General features: G+C 41.2%; 2 protein-coding genes across 4 annotated transcripts in view; both read left to right on the top strand.

Annotated features, from left to right (window-relative positions):
* Positions 1 to 5061, top strand: part of paplna (papilin a, proteoglycan-like sulfated glycoprotein) — a 28256-nt gene extending 23195 nt beyond the window's left edge. For all 3 annotated transcript variants that reach the window (XM_043263760.1, XM_043263761.1, XM_043263759.1), the window contains 8 exons: positions 1236 to 1394; positions 1752 to 1879; positions 2044 to 2095; positions 2182 to 2322; positions 3177 to 3304; positions 3386 to 3494; positions 3595 to 3770; positions 4124 to 5061. In XM_043263760.1, coding sequence (XP_043119695.1) covers positions 1236 to 1394; positions 1752 to 1879; positions 2044 to 2095; positions 2182 to 2322; positions 3177 to 3304; positions 3386 to 3494; positions 3595 to 3770; positions 4124 to 4296 — 1066 coding nt within the window. In that variant the 3' untranslated portion in view covers positions 4297 to 5061. The remainder of the gene's footprint in view (positions 1 to 1235; positions 1395 to 1751; positions 1880 to 2043; positions 2096 to 2181; positions 2323 to 3176; positions 3305 to 3385; positions 3495 to 3594; positions 3771 to 4123) is intronic.
* A 2559-nt stretch (positions 5062 to 7620) lies between these two features.
* The window catches only part of aqr (aquarius intron-binding spliceosomal factor), a 29046-nt gene continuing 14780 nt past the window's right edge, over positions 7621 to 21886 (top strand). Inside the window, 23 exon segments of the mRNA XM_043263121.1 lie at positions 7621 to 7970; positions 8054 to 8081; positions 8084 to 8109; positions 8258 to 8298; positions 8390 to 8425; positions 8499 to 8619; positions 8876 to 9016; positions 9700 to 9768; positions 9913 to 10013; positions 10100 to 10176; positions 11363 to 11427; positions 12214 to 12330; positions 13000 to 13113; positions 15018 to 15121; positions 15270 to 15372; positions 17473 to 17593; positions 18312 to 18453; positions 18774 to 18952; positions 19448 to 19615; positions 19944 to 20113; positions 20760 to 21001; positions 21115 to 21258; positions 21351 to 21420. Of these exon segments, the coding sequence (XP_043119056.1) occupies positions 7896 to 7970; positions 8054 to 8081; positions 8084 to 8109; positions 8258 to 8298; positions 8390 to 8425; positions 8499 to 8619; positions 8876 to 9016; positions 9700 to 9768; positions 9913 to 10013; positions 10100 to 10176; positions 11363 to 11427; positions 12214 to 12330; positions 13000 to 13113; positions 15018 to 15121; positions 15270 to 15372; positions 17473 to 17593; positions 18312 to 18453; positions 18774 to 18952; positions 19448 to 19615; positions 19944 to 20113; positions 20760 to 21001; positions 21115 to 21258; positions 21351 to 21420 (2454 nt within the window). The 5' untranslated portion in view covers positions 7621 to 7895.

The raw sequence follows: 21886 nt of genomic DNA, 5'->3' as shown, positions 1-21886 counted from the left end.
CCTGGCTAACCCTCAATTCCTTTCATGTTCGTCATTGGGAGATATTCCTATTGTTTTAGAAGTAATATTTGACTCTTTCCTGTCAATTTTTGTAACTGTCTGTATAACCTGAATTTTCTTCCCTGCATTGAATAAGGAAAGAAGATGTATGATATTGAAATTCACAGCTAGAACATGGTAACAAGCTGATCTAAGATGTGGCAATACAGCGCTGCAGCGATGACCGAATTTTGCAGACCAACCTGGAAGTGAACATCACCCTGATTCCCTCAACAAAAACCCCAGATTTTAAAACAAGTACTGTGACTGGCAGATATTTATGGTCCTTACACATTCATGTTCATCTTCACAATTAAACAGGCAGCTATGTGCGTAGGCTATGAACGCACTACAGCATCAGCACCACCTTCAACAGTCTTTATTTAAAAAACATTTTTCCTGTAAGTTTGAGTTAGAATCGTTTGCGACAATGCCTTCGAGTTTTCAATAACCTAGTTTAGATGCTTCTTAACAAGCACTTTTTTTCTAGAAAGGTTTTTTTCTGATGCATTTTATGTCATAGAATCAGTTAGATCATATTTCAGGCATTTCTTTATACCGGAAGTACTGAAATGCACACTCCAGGTTTTGACCCACAAAACTTGGTCATCCCTGCAGCACTCTGTGGTCGCTCCATAAGAGAAGCTCATACATAGTAACCATCCAGTTTTGTAACCTCTTCGGATCTTTCATCTGAATCAGTTAGAAACTGCACTGCAAAAATGTTTTGTCTTGTTTCCAGCCAAAATATCTAAATCGGGAAGGATTTTTTTAGACAAGCAAAATAATCCGCCAGTATTTTTTCCTTGTCTAGAAATCCTTCTTGATTTTATTGGCTGGAAACAAACACACCTAGGCTAGAAAAGCATCGTTTGCAGTGTGGATGGTATACTAGAGCCAGGTTCTTCTGGTGGAGTTTTCTCTCTGTGCATGGTCTGTAGTGGGTTATTGTCAGTATGTTGGTCTGGTGTTGTTCTTTGGGGATCCTGTATTCCAGCTGAAGCCGGTCAGGCTGAGCTTTATGCTTGCTGGGATGTTGCTGTTCCCAACAGTAAAGCATAAAGTCATATGTCTTCTTTCTTTCTTTTTTTTCTTATGCATGTCCGTCTGTACCCTCTTCCCTTCTGTCTTTTCCCGTGTTTCTCTGTCTGTGTACCTGTCTCTTTCCTGCTGCTGCCTGTTGTCCTTTTCTACAGCCGGAGAGCTGTAGGTGTGAGTATAGACAAGTCGGACCCCTCCATGGTGGAGGGGCTGGTTGGTCAGCAGGTGGTGTTGCCCTGCAGGGTGAGTCCTCGGCCCTCCTCTGCTGTGATCGTGGAGTGGAGACGGGACGGTGTCCCTGTTGACCTCAACAGGTCAGTACCCGATGCACTTCATATCCTTCTATACGCAATGTATGATAATGGAAATATCATATAAGAAGAGGAAGAGACCTCTTTCAAAAGCATTAAAAATCTGTATTATTAATTATGTATGTAATTGTCTGCTTTATGATGATATAATGTTGTTTTAATTAGTGCTGTCAAACAATTATGATTAATTGGGGACTACGTTTGTCTTCAACGTTGAATGTGCACGCTGAAATACGTATTTTATCTTTCAAAAACATTCTCACTTTCTTAGAGAGAGACGAAGCTCGACTGCACGAAAAAGCCTGTTGTAGCTTTTTTATAGCATGTGTGTGTTAACATGATGAGTACTTGATCATTCAGGCATCGGCTGCAGTCGGACGGCTCTCTGTTGGCGGGTCCTGTAACATTGCAGGATTCTGGCTGGTTTCTGTGCGTGGCCACGAGAGCTCAAGAGAGAGATCACCGCTACGTTCACCTGTCTGTCTCAGGTTAGCCCTATGCAGTCTCTTCGTTTGCTAGTCATTTAAACGTATTGCTATTGATGACATTCATTAATTGTGAGAGAGCTGTGTTTTCTATGCTTTTCTAATCTGGTGCACGAAGGAATCGAGCCATATCAGGCGGTGATATTTACATTTTCTTTCAAATGCAGGAACTCCGGAGACAGATTCATCCCAGTCGTACACATCACATTCATCTTCCAGGTGCAAGACATGCATCATTAAACGTCGGTGTACTTAAGCAGCGTGTGTTTTCTCCCATCGCTCACCTCGGCCTTTGCGTTTGTCAGGTTCACCGTTGATTATTCGTCTCTGGTCGAGGCTCGAGCGGGCCAGACGGCCAAACTGCGGTGCGCAGTGCTGCCAATCTCAGCCATGCATGCTGTGACCGTTCACTGGAGCAGAGCTGGACAGCCGCTCAATTCACTCAGGTGCCTTCATCTGCACGCCTTTCTATAGCTCTGTTTCAGGCACCAGTGAGCTGACTTGCTCGATGCCGTCTTCACAGTCGGCTCCCTTTTAGAGTTGCATCCTATGCGCAGTGGAACCTTAAGTTTGATTGGTTTGGAATGCACTAGATAGGCAGCAACTCTGCGTGCCGTACAAATAGCAAAGGAGACTCAAGCAAGACACTATAGGCGCAAATACTGTTTGTTTGTTTCATGCATATGTCAGCTATGAGATTATGGCCTTTTAAGCCTAGTGCATAGAAAGCATTTTAGGCATGCACTTTTAAGTGTTTCTTTATGCGTTTCATTTCAATTACAGTATCTTTAAAGGCTGTTTTCTAAAACACATGCACTGATTCTGAAGGGTTTTAAAGAGGGGTTTCCCTCTTTAAAAACCTATGAAGGGGTCATATGATGTCGATAAAAGAACATTATTTATGTATTTGGTGTAATGCAATGTGTTTATGTGGGATAAGTAAAATCAAACCTACGGTACATTTATTGTTTCTCCTTGAAGCCCTCGATTTGTGCAAAGCTCATCATCCTAAAAAAGTGAGGTGTGCTATGATTGGCCAGATATTCACTGCATTGTGATTGGCCGAATACAGCAAGCGTCTGATGGAAAGTCACGCCCCTTACACAAAAACAATAAAAACATTACAAATTAGGCATCCAGTGAGGACATAATTACTAAAAAGAAAACTTGAAATCATATGAGCCCTTTAATATGTCAATAAAATAAAAGAAGACATTTTATAAATGCATGCAATTAGTGCACATTTAATTAGATAACACATTCTCTCACGATATTAAAAGTGACATGTCTCCTAACGCAGGCATTCTCAGCACTCAGACGGCACACTGGTGATTAACCAGCTGACGTCAGATGACTCGGGGCTTTATACCTGCACCGTCACAGACGCCCAGAAGTCTGAAGAACGCCAAATCCAGCTCAGGGTTTTCGGTGCGTCTCTTTTTTCCAGTATTTGAATCAAAAGCAACATTTTCAAAAGCGTGCCTGTAACATTGCCCCGTTTCTCCCCAGGTGACGTCAGGATCACTAAAGCCCCTGCGGATGTGGACGTGTCGCAGGGGAGCACTGCTCAGCTGCCCTGCGTGGTGATCGGGGACAACGTGAGCGTTGGCTGGTCGCGGTCAGTTCGGAGAACGCGTCTTCTAGCTCGTGGTTCGTATTGAGTGCGAAGGAAGCCTGCATAAATCATCTGATCTTGCTATGCCTGTCTCTCTGAACAGGAACGGTGTGCCAGTGCGGCCGGATGGACATCGCGTGCATGTGTCAGCAGACGGGACGCTGATACTAAATAATGTCCAGTCAGTGGATGAGGGGACGTATACCTGCAATGCCTACACTGGGACGTACTCCGTCAGCGCGGCGGCTGAAATAAGACTGGCCAAATCCCCTCAACAAGGTCAGCGGAGCCAGAAAGAGAGGGCAAAAAGACTATACTACGGTCATGCTTAAACTGAAATGCACTCTTAATCACTCCATTGCAACCAACACAAAAACGTCTCTCATTTCAATATGTTTTCCCTTTTCTTTTTACATTCAAAAAATGGTATGTTTATACCAGGGAAGTAAAAGAAGCGCATAAAACAGATTCAGATTCAACACGAAGATAAATCATTAAAGATCTTCATAAAGACCTCACGTTTTACGTTTCTCTGTAATCGCCCCAGCTGCGATAGGCTGGAATGGTCTGCATTTTAATAGTTTTTTTTTCCACCTAAGCCTAATTTCTGACTTTTTTATGTGTATGTGCAGATTTCAGTGGGAGTGAGGGGTCGCCTCTGGACTGCGTGGATCAGCCCGAGCTGGCGAACTGTAGGCTGATAGTGTACGCACGCCTGTGCTCCAGCCAGTATTACTCCAGTTTCTGCTGCGCCAGCTGTGCCAGATACGCCAGGAACAAAGAACGGCCCGGACAGACCAGATAGGTCACGTGCAGTGAATACTGACATTTACCTGCCGTGTACAGAGACTCACCTCGTGACTGAATATCAGCAGCATCCCCTGCAACACTGACCTCAGGCATTCAGTATTCTGGCCCGTTCAGATCAGAGCTTATTTATGTTTGTGTGTGTGCAAATAAATGTTAAGTTTGGATTATTAACAGGTCAGTGACACTGTAATAAAGTAAGGGTTATGTCTTTATTGTGCTGTTGTTGTATCGTGTATTAATAATGCACTATATTATATACTTTTCGTTGTTATTACTGACACCATGACCGTGTTTAATCTTTTACAGTGAACTGAGCTACAAATTAAAGGTCGATATGAAACATGCCTCGAATAACTTTGATTTAAACATTTATATGCAACGGTGTGTCTGTAAATAAATACATGTGATTAATTAATTGATTACCAAACATCGTTTGGGCTAAATGGAAAACTCATTTCACTTTCAATGTATCATTAAGACATTACTTTCGGTACGTCGTTACTAGATTCGTTTTTGTAAGTGACACGTACACACAGTAATGCATATATTAGTATGTTTTAATATTAATGCCATGTTTCAAATAAATTGGTTATGCCACATAAACCAGTAAATGCCAAAACGTTTCCTGATTGGTTGGTCTAGTTTTGTGCTGTTTGCGCAGCTGTTCTCATTAGATCTGCCGGTAGCTCATTGACTTGCTTTTTTTGCTATTTAATACCCATTGCTACTCTGTTGAATGAAGAAATAAACATTTACACCATTATGTGTGGCAACTCATACTTTAAAAAAAAGTTGATTGAATGATGTTCTGTTGAAATATGTGAAACTTTACGTTTCTTTGATACTTACGATTCATTTCTGTGTTTACCAAGAATGAGCACATTCAACATTGTAAAATGGGTTTCAGTTGAAGGTAAACTGAAGGCTAAAGTACAAAGAAAAGACAAGTAAAGTGGTTTTGTGAAGTCATCAACTTTTAGAATTGTGCAGTCTTTGGGCTATTATTGACTATACACTGTATCGCCAAAAGTATTCACACCCCTTCCTTGACTCGCATATGAACGTAAGTGACATCCAATTCCTAATCCATAGGGTTCAATATGATGCCGATCCACTCTTCTGGGAAGGCTGTCCACAAGGTTTAGGAGTGCGCTTTTGGGAAGTTTTGACCATTCTTCCAGAAGTGCATTTGTGAGGTCACACACTGATGTCGGACGAGAAGACCTGGCTCTCAGTCTCCGCTCTGATTCATTCCAAAGGTATCGGGTTGAGGTCAGGCCAGTCAAGTTCATCCACACCAGACTCTGTCATCCATGTCTTTATGGACCTTGCTTTGTGCACTGGTGATGTTGGAAGAGGAAGGGGTCGGCTCCAAACTGCTCCCATAAAGTTGGGAGCATGGAATTGTCCAAAATGTCAGAGTTCCTTTCACTGGAACTAAGGGGCCGAGCCCAGCTCCTGAAAAACAACCCCACACCATAATCCCCCTCCATCATCTTCACACTTGGCACAATGCAGTCAGACAAGTACCGTTCTCCTGGCGACCGCTAACCCAGACTCGTCCATCAGATCACCAGATGGAGAAGCGTGATTCGTCACTCCAGAGAACAGGTCTCCACTGCTGCATCAGTTTACGTGGCCTTCCACTTCGTGGCTGAGTTGCTGTCTTTCCCAAACACTTCCAGGCTGGAGCCTTTCCTGGGTCAGGACGACCAGTCCATCACACACGTTCATATTCACACTCAGCCCTGTATGTCTCTGACTTGTGAGAGAAACCAACATCAACACAGAGAAAACACACAAACTCCACGTAGAAAAGTCTCCTCAACTTTAAAATTTAAATTGTACATTTTGTAAATGTTGATGAGATTTTATTTTTGGTATATAAAGAAAGAGGATGGAAATTTTACTTTTCTCATTCATTCTTTGTGCTGTAATACAGTAGATAAAACGAAAAGTTGTTATTCTTTTCCAATAATTAAACAAATCACTCAAACTTCAAAGATAAAAGTAAAAAAAGAATTAAACTGCTTACACACATTTTTAAAACTGCCTCTTTTTTTCAAAACCTTACACACAAATCTAATAATTGCACACACAAAATGCCTCACATCTCTCGGAAAATGAAGCACAGCTTTCAAATAGTTTATAAATAATTTAAAAAACAAACATTCGTCTTATATTATAAAATACAGGTGCTGGTCATATAATTTGAATATCATCAAAAAGTTGATTTATTTCACTAATTCCATTCAAAAAGTAAAACTTGCATATTATATTCATTCATTACACACAGACTGATATTTCGAATGTTGATTTCTTTTCATTTTGATGATTACTAATGAAAATCACAAATTCAGTATCTCAGAAAATTAGAATATTACTTAAGACCAATACAAAGACAGGATTTTTAGAAATCTTGGCCAACTGTTGCCTGAATTACTGCAGCAATAGATAGAGCTAATATGGTATAAATATGGAAAAAAGATATAGAAGACATTCCAGATGGCTATAACTGCATTTATGTAGTTGTGTCCCTGCATCATATCTGTCAATAATCAACTGTATGAAATGTAAGATGGTGTGCAGGTCTTTTATTCATAACTAATTAGTCAAGTTAACACATTAAACTGACAGCCCTAGTATTCATGTAAACAATTAGTCATTTTTATTATATCAAAAGTAAGTATTGTAATCATATTTGCGTGTTGCATAAAATAACCAAACACCTGATTGTGGCAAATACACTGACTGACTTAGACATGAAATATAAGCCTGTATATTATCAGTATATTAATACTGATACCCTGGAGCCATTGCTCGTTCTTCTGAGCGATGTTTTGTGTCGGGGTTCTGTCTATTAAAAGTCATCTTCTATTATCTGTAGCTGTCATTTGAGACACAAGATGGTGCCAAATACCTGTTCTGAACTTGCAGCGAAGTGACAGAAAACCTCATTATTCACCTTAAACTACAGAAACCTTGACAAAGCCGACATTAAAGAGCTGCAACTACCCGAACTTTAAGCACAGACACAAACGCCAAAACTTTAATGACATTTTGGAAAAAACAACAACAGTGAATATTATCAGGAAGCCTTTTAAAAGCGTATGGTTAGTAGTCGCGTAAATTAATACGGTCTTAGTACGCGGTTCATTTTTAGCAATATTATATATTTTTTTTCTGGTTATGCCGAGCTTCATCGGGTAAAAAAAATTAAGTTGAGTAAGTTTTAAAAACAGAGAAGTCTCCAAATATCTCTTCTTCCGTAATAAAAGGCTTACGGCTTTTATTTTGAAAGGGCATCCAGAAAGCGGAAGTTGTCATTAGCCGCGACTTTCAGTTGCACATGTTAGCATACAGCTAAAGCTACGCAACGTATTCATGACGTTTCTGTTATAAACAAAGCGTGTATTGATTAGCTGTACTGCTTAAGATTGCAGCGTATATATGATTGTTTTTTTTGTTTTCAGCAGTAAATGATTTGAATGACACATTCATTCATTAAGGTTGATATACCGAAGCCTGGAGTGATCAGCGAGCAACGGGGTTGTTTTTTTATTTTGATCTTCGTTATTAATGGTTGTGTAAATCATGCAGAAGGACTCGAGAGTGATAAAGACCTCTGCTCCTCCCGTGTCTCAGATTAACGCGGAATATGTCACTCAGGTGAGTTATGATAACTTCATGAACTCTTCAGTTTGGCGCCAGGTCTGCTCATTTATTCCTGCTTTCTGTTTCTCTCTTTCAAGCTTTCAAACAAATACTGGGCTCCTCATGTCAGAACAAGCTAGCATTTGATTCTCAGGTGAGGTTTAATTCTCCTTTTAATTTGGTTTTACAGAGACTCAAAATGTATAGTTTTTCCTGAAGTATGGCCAGAATGGCGTTTTCAGGTTACTTTTCTAGCTTTCTTCAGGATGTGTCTTGATACGTTGGATATTTTCTGTTTGCAGGTCATTGAAGACATTTACCAGAATGAGATTCTTAAATCAAAGTAAGACTTGATGTTTAATTCTCTCGTTCTCTCGACGGTGTTTTCAATGAACTGTCTTTGATGCGTATTGACTTTGGTTGTCTGTCTTTAGGTTCGCCATCAGGAAAATCATGCTGTTGGAGTTCAGGTTGGTGATTTCCGCACAGCTTCTGTTGGTCTGTAGCGCTCGTGGCTTGCTGATGTTCTCGTTGGTTTTGCAGCCAGTATCTGGAGAACTACCTGTGGCCGAACTACACGCCTGAAGCCTCCAGTAACGGCTACCTCATGTCCATCTGCTGCATCGTCAATGAGAAGTTTCGAGAAAATGTCCCCGCTTGGGAGGTTTGTGTTGAACTGTCGATTAACGGGTAGATCTCGCGTGAAACCGACTTCAGATGCACTGTTTTGTGAAGCAAGTAACGTTTCTGTAGGTTAATGTCGTTGAACAGAAACATTTTTAGGTTTGGTGCTTTGGTAAGAGACCAGAACAGAACATTTCAACTTCGTTTTACTCCTTTATTTCTGTGCGAGTTTTAATTTTTTCATGAAGTGTGGGTTTTGATGCGAGCGTGTGTGTGTGTGTGTTCTGTCTCTTCAGGTCTTTAAGAAAGCGCCCGCACACTTCCCTCACTTCTTCAAGTGTGTGATGGAGTCGTGTCTGTCGGGCGAGCGGCTCGGCCTGCCTCTGAAGGAGCAGACGGTGCTCCTGCTCTTCCTCGATCACTGCTTCAACAGTCTGGTTAGTTATCGTCAGCAATTGTTGAGATCCTTCTGTGTTTGCGTTTCTACGCGACCTGTTGATTTCCGGGCACAAGCCTGAAATACGTTGTCGGTGTTTTTTAAATGCGCTCAATGCTCTTCAGCTCAGAGGTTCACCGCGTATAACGACGGATTCGATTCGAAGCTGTTTTCGTCTGTTTCTGGGTTGAAGCTAATTTAAGGCCCGGTGTCTCCCCGCTCAGAAGCAGATGGTGCATTTGCATCGATGATGAGAACGTCTAGTGTTTGCATGCTAACCGCGCACGTTTCTGCTCATGCGTGGAAGGCTTTCGGTGTGCGCAGCAATAGAAATGACCGTCGTAGGCCTATGATGTCCCTGATTACATGATAGAGATGCTGCGACCATGCCGTGGAAGGAACGCCGCAGTCTCGAAAAAAGACATGAGCTGATGGATGCTGGGAGAGAAAATTTTGCCCTTAGTGAATCTGCATTTTCTCACCTTTTTCTGTTTGTGAGGATTTTATTGCGTTCGGAAATAAATGCACTGTGCAAATTTTTGATGAGCGTGCATGGACATCGGTGATGATACTACAGCGGTTGATTCGAAAACATGTCTTCAAAAGCTCTGTAACAATGTAAAATGAGATTCTGCTTCGTCCCTCATAAAACAGAACTAACAATATTTGTCTTTGTGACTACAGGAAGTGGACTTGATCCGTGAGCAGGTGCAGAAGCTGGTCTCTCTGCCCATGTGGATGTGTCTGGTGCCGGTGAATATTGCAGCGTCTTTCACATTTCTTATATGAGCTTTGCTTCCTGCGGACCGTTACATCAGCCGCATTTATTCTTCGTGTCTCTCGCATGGCCACTGTTAGAAAGTGACTCCGGATTTTGTGTTGTTGTTTTTTTTCCAGACGAGGCTGCAGCAGGAACTCGGCAAGGTCCCAAAACTGCAGAAGTTCTGGAACCTCATTAAGAAGAACTACGAGAAGATGGACCCGCAGGATATGGAGCAGTAAGAAAGAGCCTCACGCTTCCCTCCGTAAAGCTGAAAGCCCTCAAAGCGGTGTCCTGCGAGTCTCATGAACCGTGTTTTCACAGAGCTAAGAAGGAGCGCACCTTTCTGGCTTCCCTCATCAAGAAGTTCCTGGTGGTGCTCATGTCTATCCCTGCTGCAGGTAAACCTGTTCATGTCCCAGGTTCTTTTTGAAGTTAAACATCATTGATTGTATTTATCCAGCGTATATTTAAGACGAGCTGCTTCAGTCCAGTAAGTGTTCATCTCGAAATATTACCAACAATATCCAAATTATTCTTATGTTCACTTGTTGGCAATCAGTACAGTAACCATAAAAAGACACGAGAAGAAGCAGCTGAAGGTGATGTTTGGACCGTTACTCCTACGACCCTTCAGTTAAAGGATTAGTTTGCTTTCAGATTTCCTGATAATTAACTCACCCCCATGTGTTTATATATATATATATATATATATATATATATATATATATATATATATATAAACATTATGTATATATATATAATATGTATATATATAATATGTATATATGTATGTATATGTTTATATATATATATATATATGCTTTATGAACACAAATGAGGAGGACTGTTCAAATGTCTCTGTGTCTGTTTATTGTTTAAAATGGTTATTTTGTGTGTATATACTGGATGTGATTGAAAAAATAGTGACTTCATCACCTCTGCCTACATCAAGCCTGACCTTTTAAACTTAATGTCAAATTACATGCATGGCAGGACAAGGCGAGCATTTGTGTTTGTAAAGCATATACTTTTTTTTCTCTCATGTTCCAGATTGTTTTGCTAGATAGGACCCTTTGATCACCTGATCTAGTTTATAGCCCTTTGAAGCTGCACTGAAACTGACATTTTGGCCTGGATTTAAATCCTGGAACGTTTTCATCAAAAACCTTAATTTCTCTTCGACTGAAGAAAGCAGACATAAACATCTTGGATGACACGGGGCGAGTAAATGATCAGGAGATTTTAATTCGAAAGTGGACTAATCCTTTAAGATGTGGCTGGTTTGTTTCCCGTAAGGCCTCGCTCTTCCTTCAGTGGTTTATTTTTGTTTTGAGAGTCTCTGTTTTCACCCTTCTGTGACGTGACCCAGCTTCGGAGCAGCTGATGCTCGCCCGCGGGCGCCTCTCAGCGCTCTGCTAACGCAGGCTGACGTGCCCTCTTCCCATCGTCCACCTGTTCAGGCCTGATGGTGTGTGGCACGCAAGAGGCCATGCTGCCGCTCTTCCCTCCGAACCCAGATCCGGCGTCTGAAACGAGGCGCCGTCGCTGCTTTAATCTGTGTTTTTGTGGTTCACGTTGCTCTAGGCCCTGTCGCCATGGAGAAGGTTCACTACTGTGAGAGATTCATTGAGTTCATGATCGACCTGGAGGTGAGTTGGCAGCCCAGCTTTTGTTCTGATGCCGCTTTCGGTTTTCCTCGTTATGGAAAGGAAAGTCAGCATGGAATTAAAATTCTAAATCTTGCTGTGAACAATCAATCCATGCGTTAGTTTCCATCCTAAACTTTTTTGACCTCGTGATGTTGCATTCTTCGTGAGTGATACGTGAATAGCAACAAACTTTTTATGTCACGGAGAGAAAAAGGTGTTTTTAATAATATTTGTGGAAGCGGCTAAAAATGGATATAATAGTCAGTTATTTCTATTTTTATTTACATTTCCGAACTTTTGCCGTCGATTGTAGTAATCCAGGGAGATTTTTGTGAGTGCTCCTCGCAGAGATCTGATCTTCATCAGTCTGTCTGGAGAGACACGAGGAACCAGAGCAAACTGAGACGGACTAAACCCTGAAGAGCTGTGGAGAACAATCTCCAAGACGCTTCGAGAAAGCTACCATGAGAATTTATGCTCAAGTGCACCGAGGGCAAAAGCAGCTTTAAACGCGGTTTAAAAGAAAGTCTATTTTTTGTAGCATTTTTACACAAACTTTGAACCGTGTCGTAGCTTCTTCAAGCATACTAGTGCTATAATAAACCTATCTACCACTGTGCACAAATTAGCATTGCATCTTAACATCCAAGGCGTAGAAATAAACCGTTTTTTACTTCTCCGGATGATCCGTTGCGCTTTGATGTGCATCAGAACACAGAAGAAAAGATCTGTGGCTTCGTCCATCGCAGCTTGAGCGTATTGGTAACCTTGGCTTGTCTTTGGCAGGCTCTCCTCCCGACCCGCCGCTGGTTCAACACGGTGCTGGATGACGCTCATCTGGTGGTCAACTGCCAGCTGTCTCACCTCACCGACAGGGAGAAAGAGGGTCACCTCTTCTGCCAGGTACAGCGCTTCCTCTTCTTCTTCCTCTGGAGTTTGCACCTTGGTCGAAGAGTGCATCCCTACAAAACATCTGTCAGTCCCTCACTAAACTGTACAGCCTTTTCAACCACTTCTGCTAACATTTGAGTTAAAATAGAGGACTTTTTAATTATCAATTAAGCTTATTACTTTATTAATTCGCGCTGGCTGCCAATAGCTGCTTGCTTTCAATCCAAAGCGATAATGTTTACCTACAGAAACAGCTCTGATTCATTGCTTCAGACTCGTGTGCCTCTAGAAGCTTGTGACCGGTGCATTACCGTTCATCACTTTCACTGACTCCTGAATGAATCGTATCTCCTTGAGAAGTGATCAGCCCGACTCAATCCAAGCCTTTAGCCGTCTTCAAGAATCGGCAGAAATAAAACTAGCACGCTCTGTTCTTAAAAAAAGAACCTTGCTTCATGTACTACATTAGGCTAGCTGAAACTTGTTATAGCACTTGCGTATCATTGCTCTTTTGTTTATTTTGATTGCTTCATTGTCTTCTTTGGATGAAAGCAGCTGATAAATAACTAAATCTCAATGTAATGATTATTTTAGGTTTATTACAGTAGTGCGCAGGCTTAAAGGGCGGTGTGACTGTTAGATGAAGAGAGATTGAACTATTGTGGTTGTCACTGTGTTCAGCTCCTGGACATGTTGAAGTTCTACACTGGCTTTGAGATCGGTGATCAGACAGGAAATGCACTCACACAGAAAGAGATGACCACGCTTCACTACGACAGAATCACCTCTCTGCAGGTAACACACACACACAAACACCTTACCACACACAAACACCTTACCACACACACACACACACCTTACCACACACAAACACCTTACCACACACAAACACCTTACCACACACACACACACCTTACCACACACACACACACACCTTACCACACACACACACACACACCTTACCACACACACACACACACACCTTACCACACACACACACACACTTACACACACAAACAACACCTTACCACACACACACACACACCAACACCACACACACACACCTTACCACACACACACCTTACCACACACACACCCACACACACACACCTTACACACACACACACACACACACACAAACACCTTACCACACACACACACACCTTACACACACACACACCACAAACACACACCACACACACACACCACACACTTACACACACACAAACACCTACCACACACACACACACACACACACACACACCTTACCACACACACACACACACACACACACACACACACACACACACACACACACACACACACACACACACACACTTACACACACACACCACACACACACCTTACACACACACCACACACACACACACACACTTACACACACACACACACACACACCACACACACACACACCTTACACACACACACACACCTTACCACACACACACCTTACCACACACACACACACCTTACCACACACACACACACCTTACACACACACACACACACACACACTTACCACACACACACACACACACACACCTTACACACACACACACACTTACACACACACTTACACACACACACACACACTTACACACACACACACACACACACACCTTACACACACACACACACACACACACACACACACACACACCTTACACACACACACACACACACACACCTTACACACACACACACACACACACCTTACACACACACACACACACACCTTACCACACACACACACACACACACCTTACTACACGCACACACACACACACACCTTACCACACGCACACACACACACACACTTACCACACGTACACACACACACACACTTACACACACACACACACCTTACCACACACACACACACCTTACACACACACACACACACACACACCTTACCACACACACACACACACACACACACACACACACACACACACACACACCTTACACACACACACACACACACCTTACACACACACACACACACCTTACACACACACACACCTTACCACACACACACACACCTTACTACACACACACACATTACACACACACACACACACACACACTATACCACACACACACACACACACACACACTATACCACACACACACACACACACACACTATACCACACACACACACACGCACCCTCAGCCGTCCGTCGGGGGCCCCACGCTCATTTCAGGGATTTCAAAAGATTTCTATCTAATTATCACTTATGCCATTTTGCTCTCCTGTGTTCGTTTATTTGATAAGCATTGACCAGTTTCATAGATTTTGAAGCGTTTCCACAACAATTCAAGCATTTTTGAATGTATTTCGTTAATGTAGTTTCATTAAAATACAGTGTACATTTATAACACTATGCTTTCTGTAATTAATGATCAATTATAATGCATAATAAGTTTTAATAATAGTCTGTTCCAATTACTGAATGCATCGATCGTAGTGGTTTTGCATTTCAGAATAACATTTAATTTAATATTTTAAAAGCATAGAGCCCATTAGTGGACCATCCGAAGCCCGTGATGTTAGGTTCAGTGAGGAAAAATCCCGATTCACCCGAGTCTGTTCAGTAGTAGTCGTATGGTTTGTGTGAGGATTTATTGCTCTTGTCAGTTGTTTCAAAAGTTCTGCGGCTGGTGTTTGTTTTTCAGAGAGCAGCGTTTGCTCATTTCCCTGAGCTCAATGATTTTGCCCTGTCTAATGTGGCCGCTGTGGACACGCGAGAGTCCCTCACCAAACACTTCGGCCATCTCAGGTAGGTGACGGCAGTTATATGTGATGTTATCTCTTTAGAGAGAGAGCCTGGACTTGATGAGAAAGTCTTAGAACTGCAGATAGGTTTCCAAAATGAGTACCTTACGATTGCTTTAATTGGTTTTGTCTGTTCGTCTTTTTGCTCGCAGTCCCAATACCCTCCACCGGGTGTCAGCGTACCTGTGTCTCCTCCCTGAGCTTCCTGAAGGAGAAGAAACATCTTACGATAAAGAATTCCTCCTGGAGCTGCTGGTAGGGACGATATCCCAAGTATAAAACAATGTTTCCTTTTTTTTTTCTGCTGCACCAGAATGCTTTAAAACAAGCTTGCCAAAACAACAAAATCAAGATGTCGGGGGAGTTGAGAGAAATGTAGACCGCAGATATGTTTTGTTCAGTATAACATATGGCGTGTTATTGAGACTGTTTAAAGCTAGCTTCACACGTTTCTGATTGAGAACATTTGATCACATTTACACACAGTTCAGAGCTTTTTTTTTCAGCACACGTTAACGTCACCACGCGTCCTAACGAGCATAGGAACGTTTTTAGACGTGTTCCTGCGTCCTGATAGATAATGCGTTCTCGCAGGCATGTTTTATGGATATGCTCTCACATGCTGTATTAAACACAAGTAAACAGTGCTTTCTGTTTTCTTTTGTGTTTTTGTTGTTGTTGTTGAATCGAACGCTAGTAATAAGATACAGAAAGGTATTAATCAAATGTGAAAAAAATGAAATTTGTGACTCTGGACCACAAAAAAAACTGTCTTAAGTTGCTGGAGTATATAATATTGAGATTTGAATATTGAAAAAAAAAAATATATATTTATATTTTATTATTTATTTTTATTTTTTCAAATAAGTTGCATTATAAGAGGAAGAAAAAAAATATATATATATATATATATATATATATATTTTTTTTTTTTTCTTCTCCTCTTTCCCCACCCTAAAAATACAATAATTTTAATACAATAATTAATGCAATAACACTAGTATAAAAGTCATTTTCAAAATGAACAAATGTAACCCTGGACCACACAACCAGTCATTAGGGTCAAAGGCAGGGACAGATTTTTTTTGTTTTTTGATTATTATTAATGACAGCTGGTAAATTAGGCTGCTGTCACTTTAACAACTAATGCACTAATACACTGATACACATCAGACATCTTTTTTGATTATATACATTAGACTCAACAGAAGGATATTTACCAAGATGGATATTTTGACATAATTAGTTTGTCCTTGTCCGTTTAAGCTCAAAAAAACCTGAAAGAGAATTCGATCCAGTGCTAGAATTTCTGATTGGTGTTCTTTCAGACTTATTGCTTTAAATCGCTTGAATGTTTAAGACTTAATTCCTGGCCCTGTAGTGGGTGATGTGAGGAAAACCATTTGCTCATTAGTTTCGAGAGACCGCCGTCCATGAAGTTTGTTCAGAGAGATGTAGTGTCGATGGATACATATTTAAAAGGGTTTTTTTTTTCTCTGCTTGCTAAGTCCTCAGTTTGAGGCTTTGAGGCTGTGTGTTTTAACCTCTGCTGCAGATGTTTAAGATGCTCTAGGCCCGTCGGTGGTCCCTCTTCGGCGTCTTTTAATTACTCCCTCCAAATCTCATCAAGAACCTGAGCATTTCCTCTGTTACGCTGCGGCTGTGTTGATGGAGCCGGTGTCAGGCGGTCGTTTGCGCGCCGAGCGGCTGAAATCTGGTTACGTGCATGTGCCGCGGCCCACAATGGAGTCAGAGCAGGTCACAAACCAGATAAAACACTTAATTAAGCTTCAACAGGATAAGCTGCCCAAACACCCCCCGATTAATTCATTTGATTTTCTCAAAGCTGCGTCCCACGCGAGCCGCCCGACTCGTTTTCTCATTGAAATTGTTTAATGTTTCCTCAGCAGAGCGGTCTCCAAGCGTCGGCTAATTTGAATTTGAACAGAAACATGATAGAAAGGATTTACAGTCATCGGGAAGTGCAGGAAAAGTTTAAAGGGAAACTTAATTCAGACGATTTCTTTCAAGAACGCTCTGAGACTGGGATTTGCACCGCACCGTTTGCAAGAAAGGACTCGAACGCAACATTTTAAACAAGGAGCAATATGTTCTGGAGAAAACGAGACTTTTGCTGCCTGCCTGTCCCTTTGAAACGCTCATGGGATGCGATTGGCCCTCTTTCGCTGTGATGTATGTAGCCTACATTTGGCCATCTGCTGCGTTTGAAGGGTAAACCGTAATTGCACAGGTTTACCCAGCATGCTTTGTCCAGTGGGCAGATGATTCTGTGGTCAGCGGAGGAGCCGGCCAAGACATGACGGACCACGTGAACCCTTTCTCTCTTCTGTACAGGTGTCCCGTCACGAGAGACGAATCTCCCAGATAGAGCAGCTCAACCAGATGCCTCTGTACCCCACCGAGAAGATCATCTGGGACGAGAACATCGTTCCCACCGAGTACTACTCTGGAGAAGGTGGGCGTCTCCACATGAGCTCACCCTCTAATCATCATATACTGTTATGCCAAATACCGAATCAGGGAGGTTAACAAAAAATTTGTTTGCTTTTAGTAATGCGATTTTTAATGAGCTGAAAAAACCGCGCAGAAGGAGAAATGCTGAAGAACGAGCTGCTCTTTTCCATTATTTCCAAGCATTACACGTTCCATAAAGCACAAAAGATGAATGATGGGAGATGCAAAAGAACTTAAAAAAAAAAATGTACAAGAATTATTTTAATAAATGTAAATGTTATCGTTTTACAGGCCAACAACAAAAATAATAATTATTTTAATGAATCAAAATCTGCTAAAAATAACAGTTTGGCTTGAAATGGTTTTGAATAGGTTTTATTTTAATTATTTATTTATTTATTTATTTTTTATCTATCTTGGTCACACTTTATGTTAGGTGGCCTTAAATGAAGGTGGTTTATATTGCGTTGTAAAACACTTTTCTTAAGGTTAGGGGCAGGTTTGGTAGTATGGGTAATTTTATAATTATAAATGAAATTAATTGCAGTTACATAAAATATATAACTACAGTGTAAAAACATGTATGCACAAAATAAGTGCATTGTACCAAATGATGAATTTGAACCAAAACACTGAAAACTGAACTGGTTTCAGTGCATCACTACAATTATAGCAGTGAACCAGTCTAATCCTCTGATTGCTTGTGGTCTGATCTGCAGGGTGTTTAGCTCTGCCCAAGCTGAACCTCCAGTTCCTGACCCTCCACGACTATCTGTTGAGAAACTTCAACCTCTTCCGCCTGGAGTCCACCTATGAAATCCGTCAGGATATCGAAGACGTCGTGTTACGGATGAAGCCATGGTTTGTCCTGCGTTTTAACAAAAGATTTAGCTTTCATACCCAGATGAACCTCTAAAGGTTTATATCCCGCCGAAGAGCCATTTTCAATCAAAGGCGTTTTTAAAGCGAGAAAACGTAAAAAAAAAAGAAGAAACGGAAAGTCATGGCAGTTGCTTTGATTCGAACCGTTACATGTGCCCTTGTCGAGATATATTTTCTAACTTAAAAGTACTTGGGATTGTAATTTATTGTCAATTTTGAAGCTTGACGGGATTTATGCTTGCTGTCAGGAGAAGAGCGGCGTGAGCGTCCTTGTTTATGCTGTGCCGTGCGTCCCGCAGGCAGTCGGAGTACGGAGGAGTGGTGTTCGGAGGATGGGCCAGAATGGCGCAGACCATAGCTTCGTTTTCTATCGTGGAGGTGGCCAAGCCAAACATCGGAGAGAACTGGCCTGCCCGCGTCCGCGCTGACGTCACCCTTAACCTCAACGTCCGGGATAACATCAAAAACGAGTGGGAGGGTAAAGCCCTGGCCTTATTACAGTTATTTTATTAATAACTTTAAAGGGCGCATTTATGCTTTAAAGTCGCTAACTGTGACGTTTCGGATCATTTTGAAAATGTCTAGATGAGTGAAAGCACTCTGTATTAGAGCACGTCTCTTTAAATGCAAATTAGCCGCTATTATGATTATCGAATGTCGGACTGCGCTCTTGGTAATGTATTTTGACCCCGCCCCCAAACATATGATTCAACTATCAGCAATTCGACTAAAGAAATTAATTGAAGACACCCCTAGAGTATACATTTAGTTGTCATAGCAGCAACTATTTTAATTTAAATTAATTGATTAAATTTTTATTTAAAGTACAAAAAAAAACCTACAAATAAAATGTGATAAAATAATACAATGTCAGAAATACAACAAAATTGCTAAATATGAGTTTAACGGATGAAAGTAGAACAGCAGCTTTTCGTCCTTCACGTGTCTTCACGTCTCGTCTTTTTTTTTACAGGGCTGCGGAAGCACGACGTTTGCTTTCTGATCACGGTCCGGCCCATGCTGCTCTACGGCACGCGCTTTGACCGCCGGCAGCCGTTTGTGGATCAGGCCGGTCTGGTGTACGTGAGAGGCTGTGAGGTGCAGGGCATGCTGGATGATAAGGGCCGCGTCATTGAGGAAGGTAAGGCTTACTGCGTTCACTCGACCATGTGAGGAACGGACCAGACTGCAAGGTTTATTCGGGCTGCCGTGCTTTTACCGATGAAGGGGCTATAATCAGGCTCATGCAGTGGATATATGATTATTATAGGTTATTATATATAACATACTACCAGACGAAAGTTTGTTTTTGATCCAAAATATAGCAAAAACAGTAATATTACAAAATTACAATTTCGAATATAAATGCATTTGGGTTTTTACCTAAAAAAAAAGAAAAACCCCTAGAGACTTCCAAATGAGGAATCGCTGTTATTTCGTGACTCCTTTATGGTTTTATTCGTGCAAAGGTCCGGATCCGAAGCCCAAATTAAGAGGCGACACCAGGACATTTCGTGTATGGCTCGACCCAAACCAGTACCAGCAGGACATGACCAACAGCATCCAGAACGGAGCCGAAGACCCCTATGAGACCTTCAATATCATCATGAGACGCAAACCCAAAGAGAACAACTTCAAGGTCAGACCAGTCCTGAAACATGCCTGCCTGCTAAAAGCATAGCAAATGTAAATGTATTTAAATAAACAGTAGCGGAAATAAAAGCTTGAATTTGAAGAAGGGAAAAAACGTAGTTGCTTATGCAGAATGTCTAACTTTATTTACATTTATAGTTTAAGTGATTGGTTCATAGGTTCAGTAAAATATAAAAAATAAAAGCAATCGTTTGCACTATTGAATAAGAAAAGGTAATTTTTCATAGCTTTTTTTTTCACAGAAATAACTTGCAAGATAATGCAATACTGTTTTTTTTTTTTTTTTTTTTTCTGAATTTTTTATTTATTTTTTTTTTATTCCTGATTTTTAATCTGCTTTTTGTTTTAAAATGGCAAGTTATTATAATTTTTTTTAATGCTTTCCATACTGAAATGAGTAAAAACTAATTTTTCATCATATTTAAAGGCTAATAAGTAGAGTTTTTTTATTGAGACCCGTTTATTCATTTATTAAGCTAACATTCTGAAATATTAATAAATACTAGCCTAAAAAAGGCTGGCCAGGAAGTGTGTGATCAGACTAGAAGTAGATACAGCCTTTTAAACAACGTCAATAAAATAGTGCTTTGGTGATTCTGCAGTAATCAAACACGAGTTCTTGTTGTGTTCAGGCCGTGTTGGAGACCATTCGTAACCTGATGAACACCGAGTGTGTGGTGCCCGACTGGCTTCACGACATCATCCTGGGTTATGGAGATCCTGGTAGCGCCCATTACTCAAAGATGCCCAACCAGATTTCCTCTCTGGACTTCAATGACACCTTCCTGTCCATCGAGCACCTGAAGTCCTGTTTCCCCAATCACACGGTGAAGGTGACCGAGGAAGATCCCGCTCAACAGGTCCCGCCTTTCAGGTCAGGGGTCGTCTTTAGTGGATGAACAGTTCGACGTTGAACACGCACGTTATCATATTCAAATGGCAACGTTTTTATTGCTTTATAACGAAATGTTCTGTTTTCTTCACCAGGATTCGGTTCCCCGCGCAGAATGCGAAGGGTAAAAAGCGTAGAGCGAACGAGGAGGAGAAGCCGGAGGAAGAAGATCTCACTCTGGTGGTGGAGCCTCATGTGATTCCTAACAGAGGCCCGTATCCTTACAACCAGCCCAAGCGGTATGTTCAGGACCAAACCTTTTATGCTGAACCGATCGCTATCAGCCTGAACATTCACTCAATATAAACATCATTTTTGTCCGCTGTAACAGAAACACCATCCAGTTTACACCAACGCAGATTGAAGCCATTCGTGCAGGGATGCAACCGGGACTTACTATGGTAAGAAAACTCGGTAACCCTTTACAAAAAGGTCTCGTTCGTTAACGTTAGTTTAGTTTAGTAATATATGTGAGCAATGAGGGCTGCATGTATTACACTCTTTGTTAACTCTTTGTTAGTTAATAAAAATATAGTTGTTCATGTTAGCATTAATAAATGTTAACAACTTGCATTACTAAATGCTGAAATGAACATTATTAGAACACTACTTCTTTTCATAAGATAAACGATAAAAGTCAAATTCAGTTTCTTCATGTCACTCCAGACAGACCGGATGATGATCAGATCTCTGTGTGGAGCAAACCATTAATGGATTATTACAATTAATGGCAAAATGAATGAATATATATATATATATTTTATATTTATTTATTTTTATTTTTTCCATATATTTGTTTGTATGCATGCATTTATATTTACTAGTGGGTGCAGGACATTTAAGTTAATGTAAGCGAGGGTAGCAAAA

Source organism: Puntigrus tetrazona, chromosome 17, assembly GCF_018831695.1.
Source record: "Puntigrus tetrazona isolate hp1 chromosome 17, ASM1883169v1, whole genome shotgun sequence".
Classification (NCBI taxonomy): domain Eukaryota; kingdom Metazoa; phylum Chordata; class Actinopteri; order Cypriniformes; family Cyprinidae; genus Puntigrus; species Puntigrus tetrazona.
Note: the sequence above shows the minus strand (reverse complement) of the source record. Positions and strands in the feature narration are given on the sequence as shown.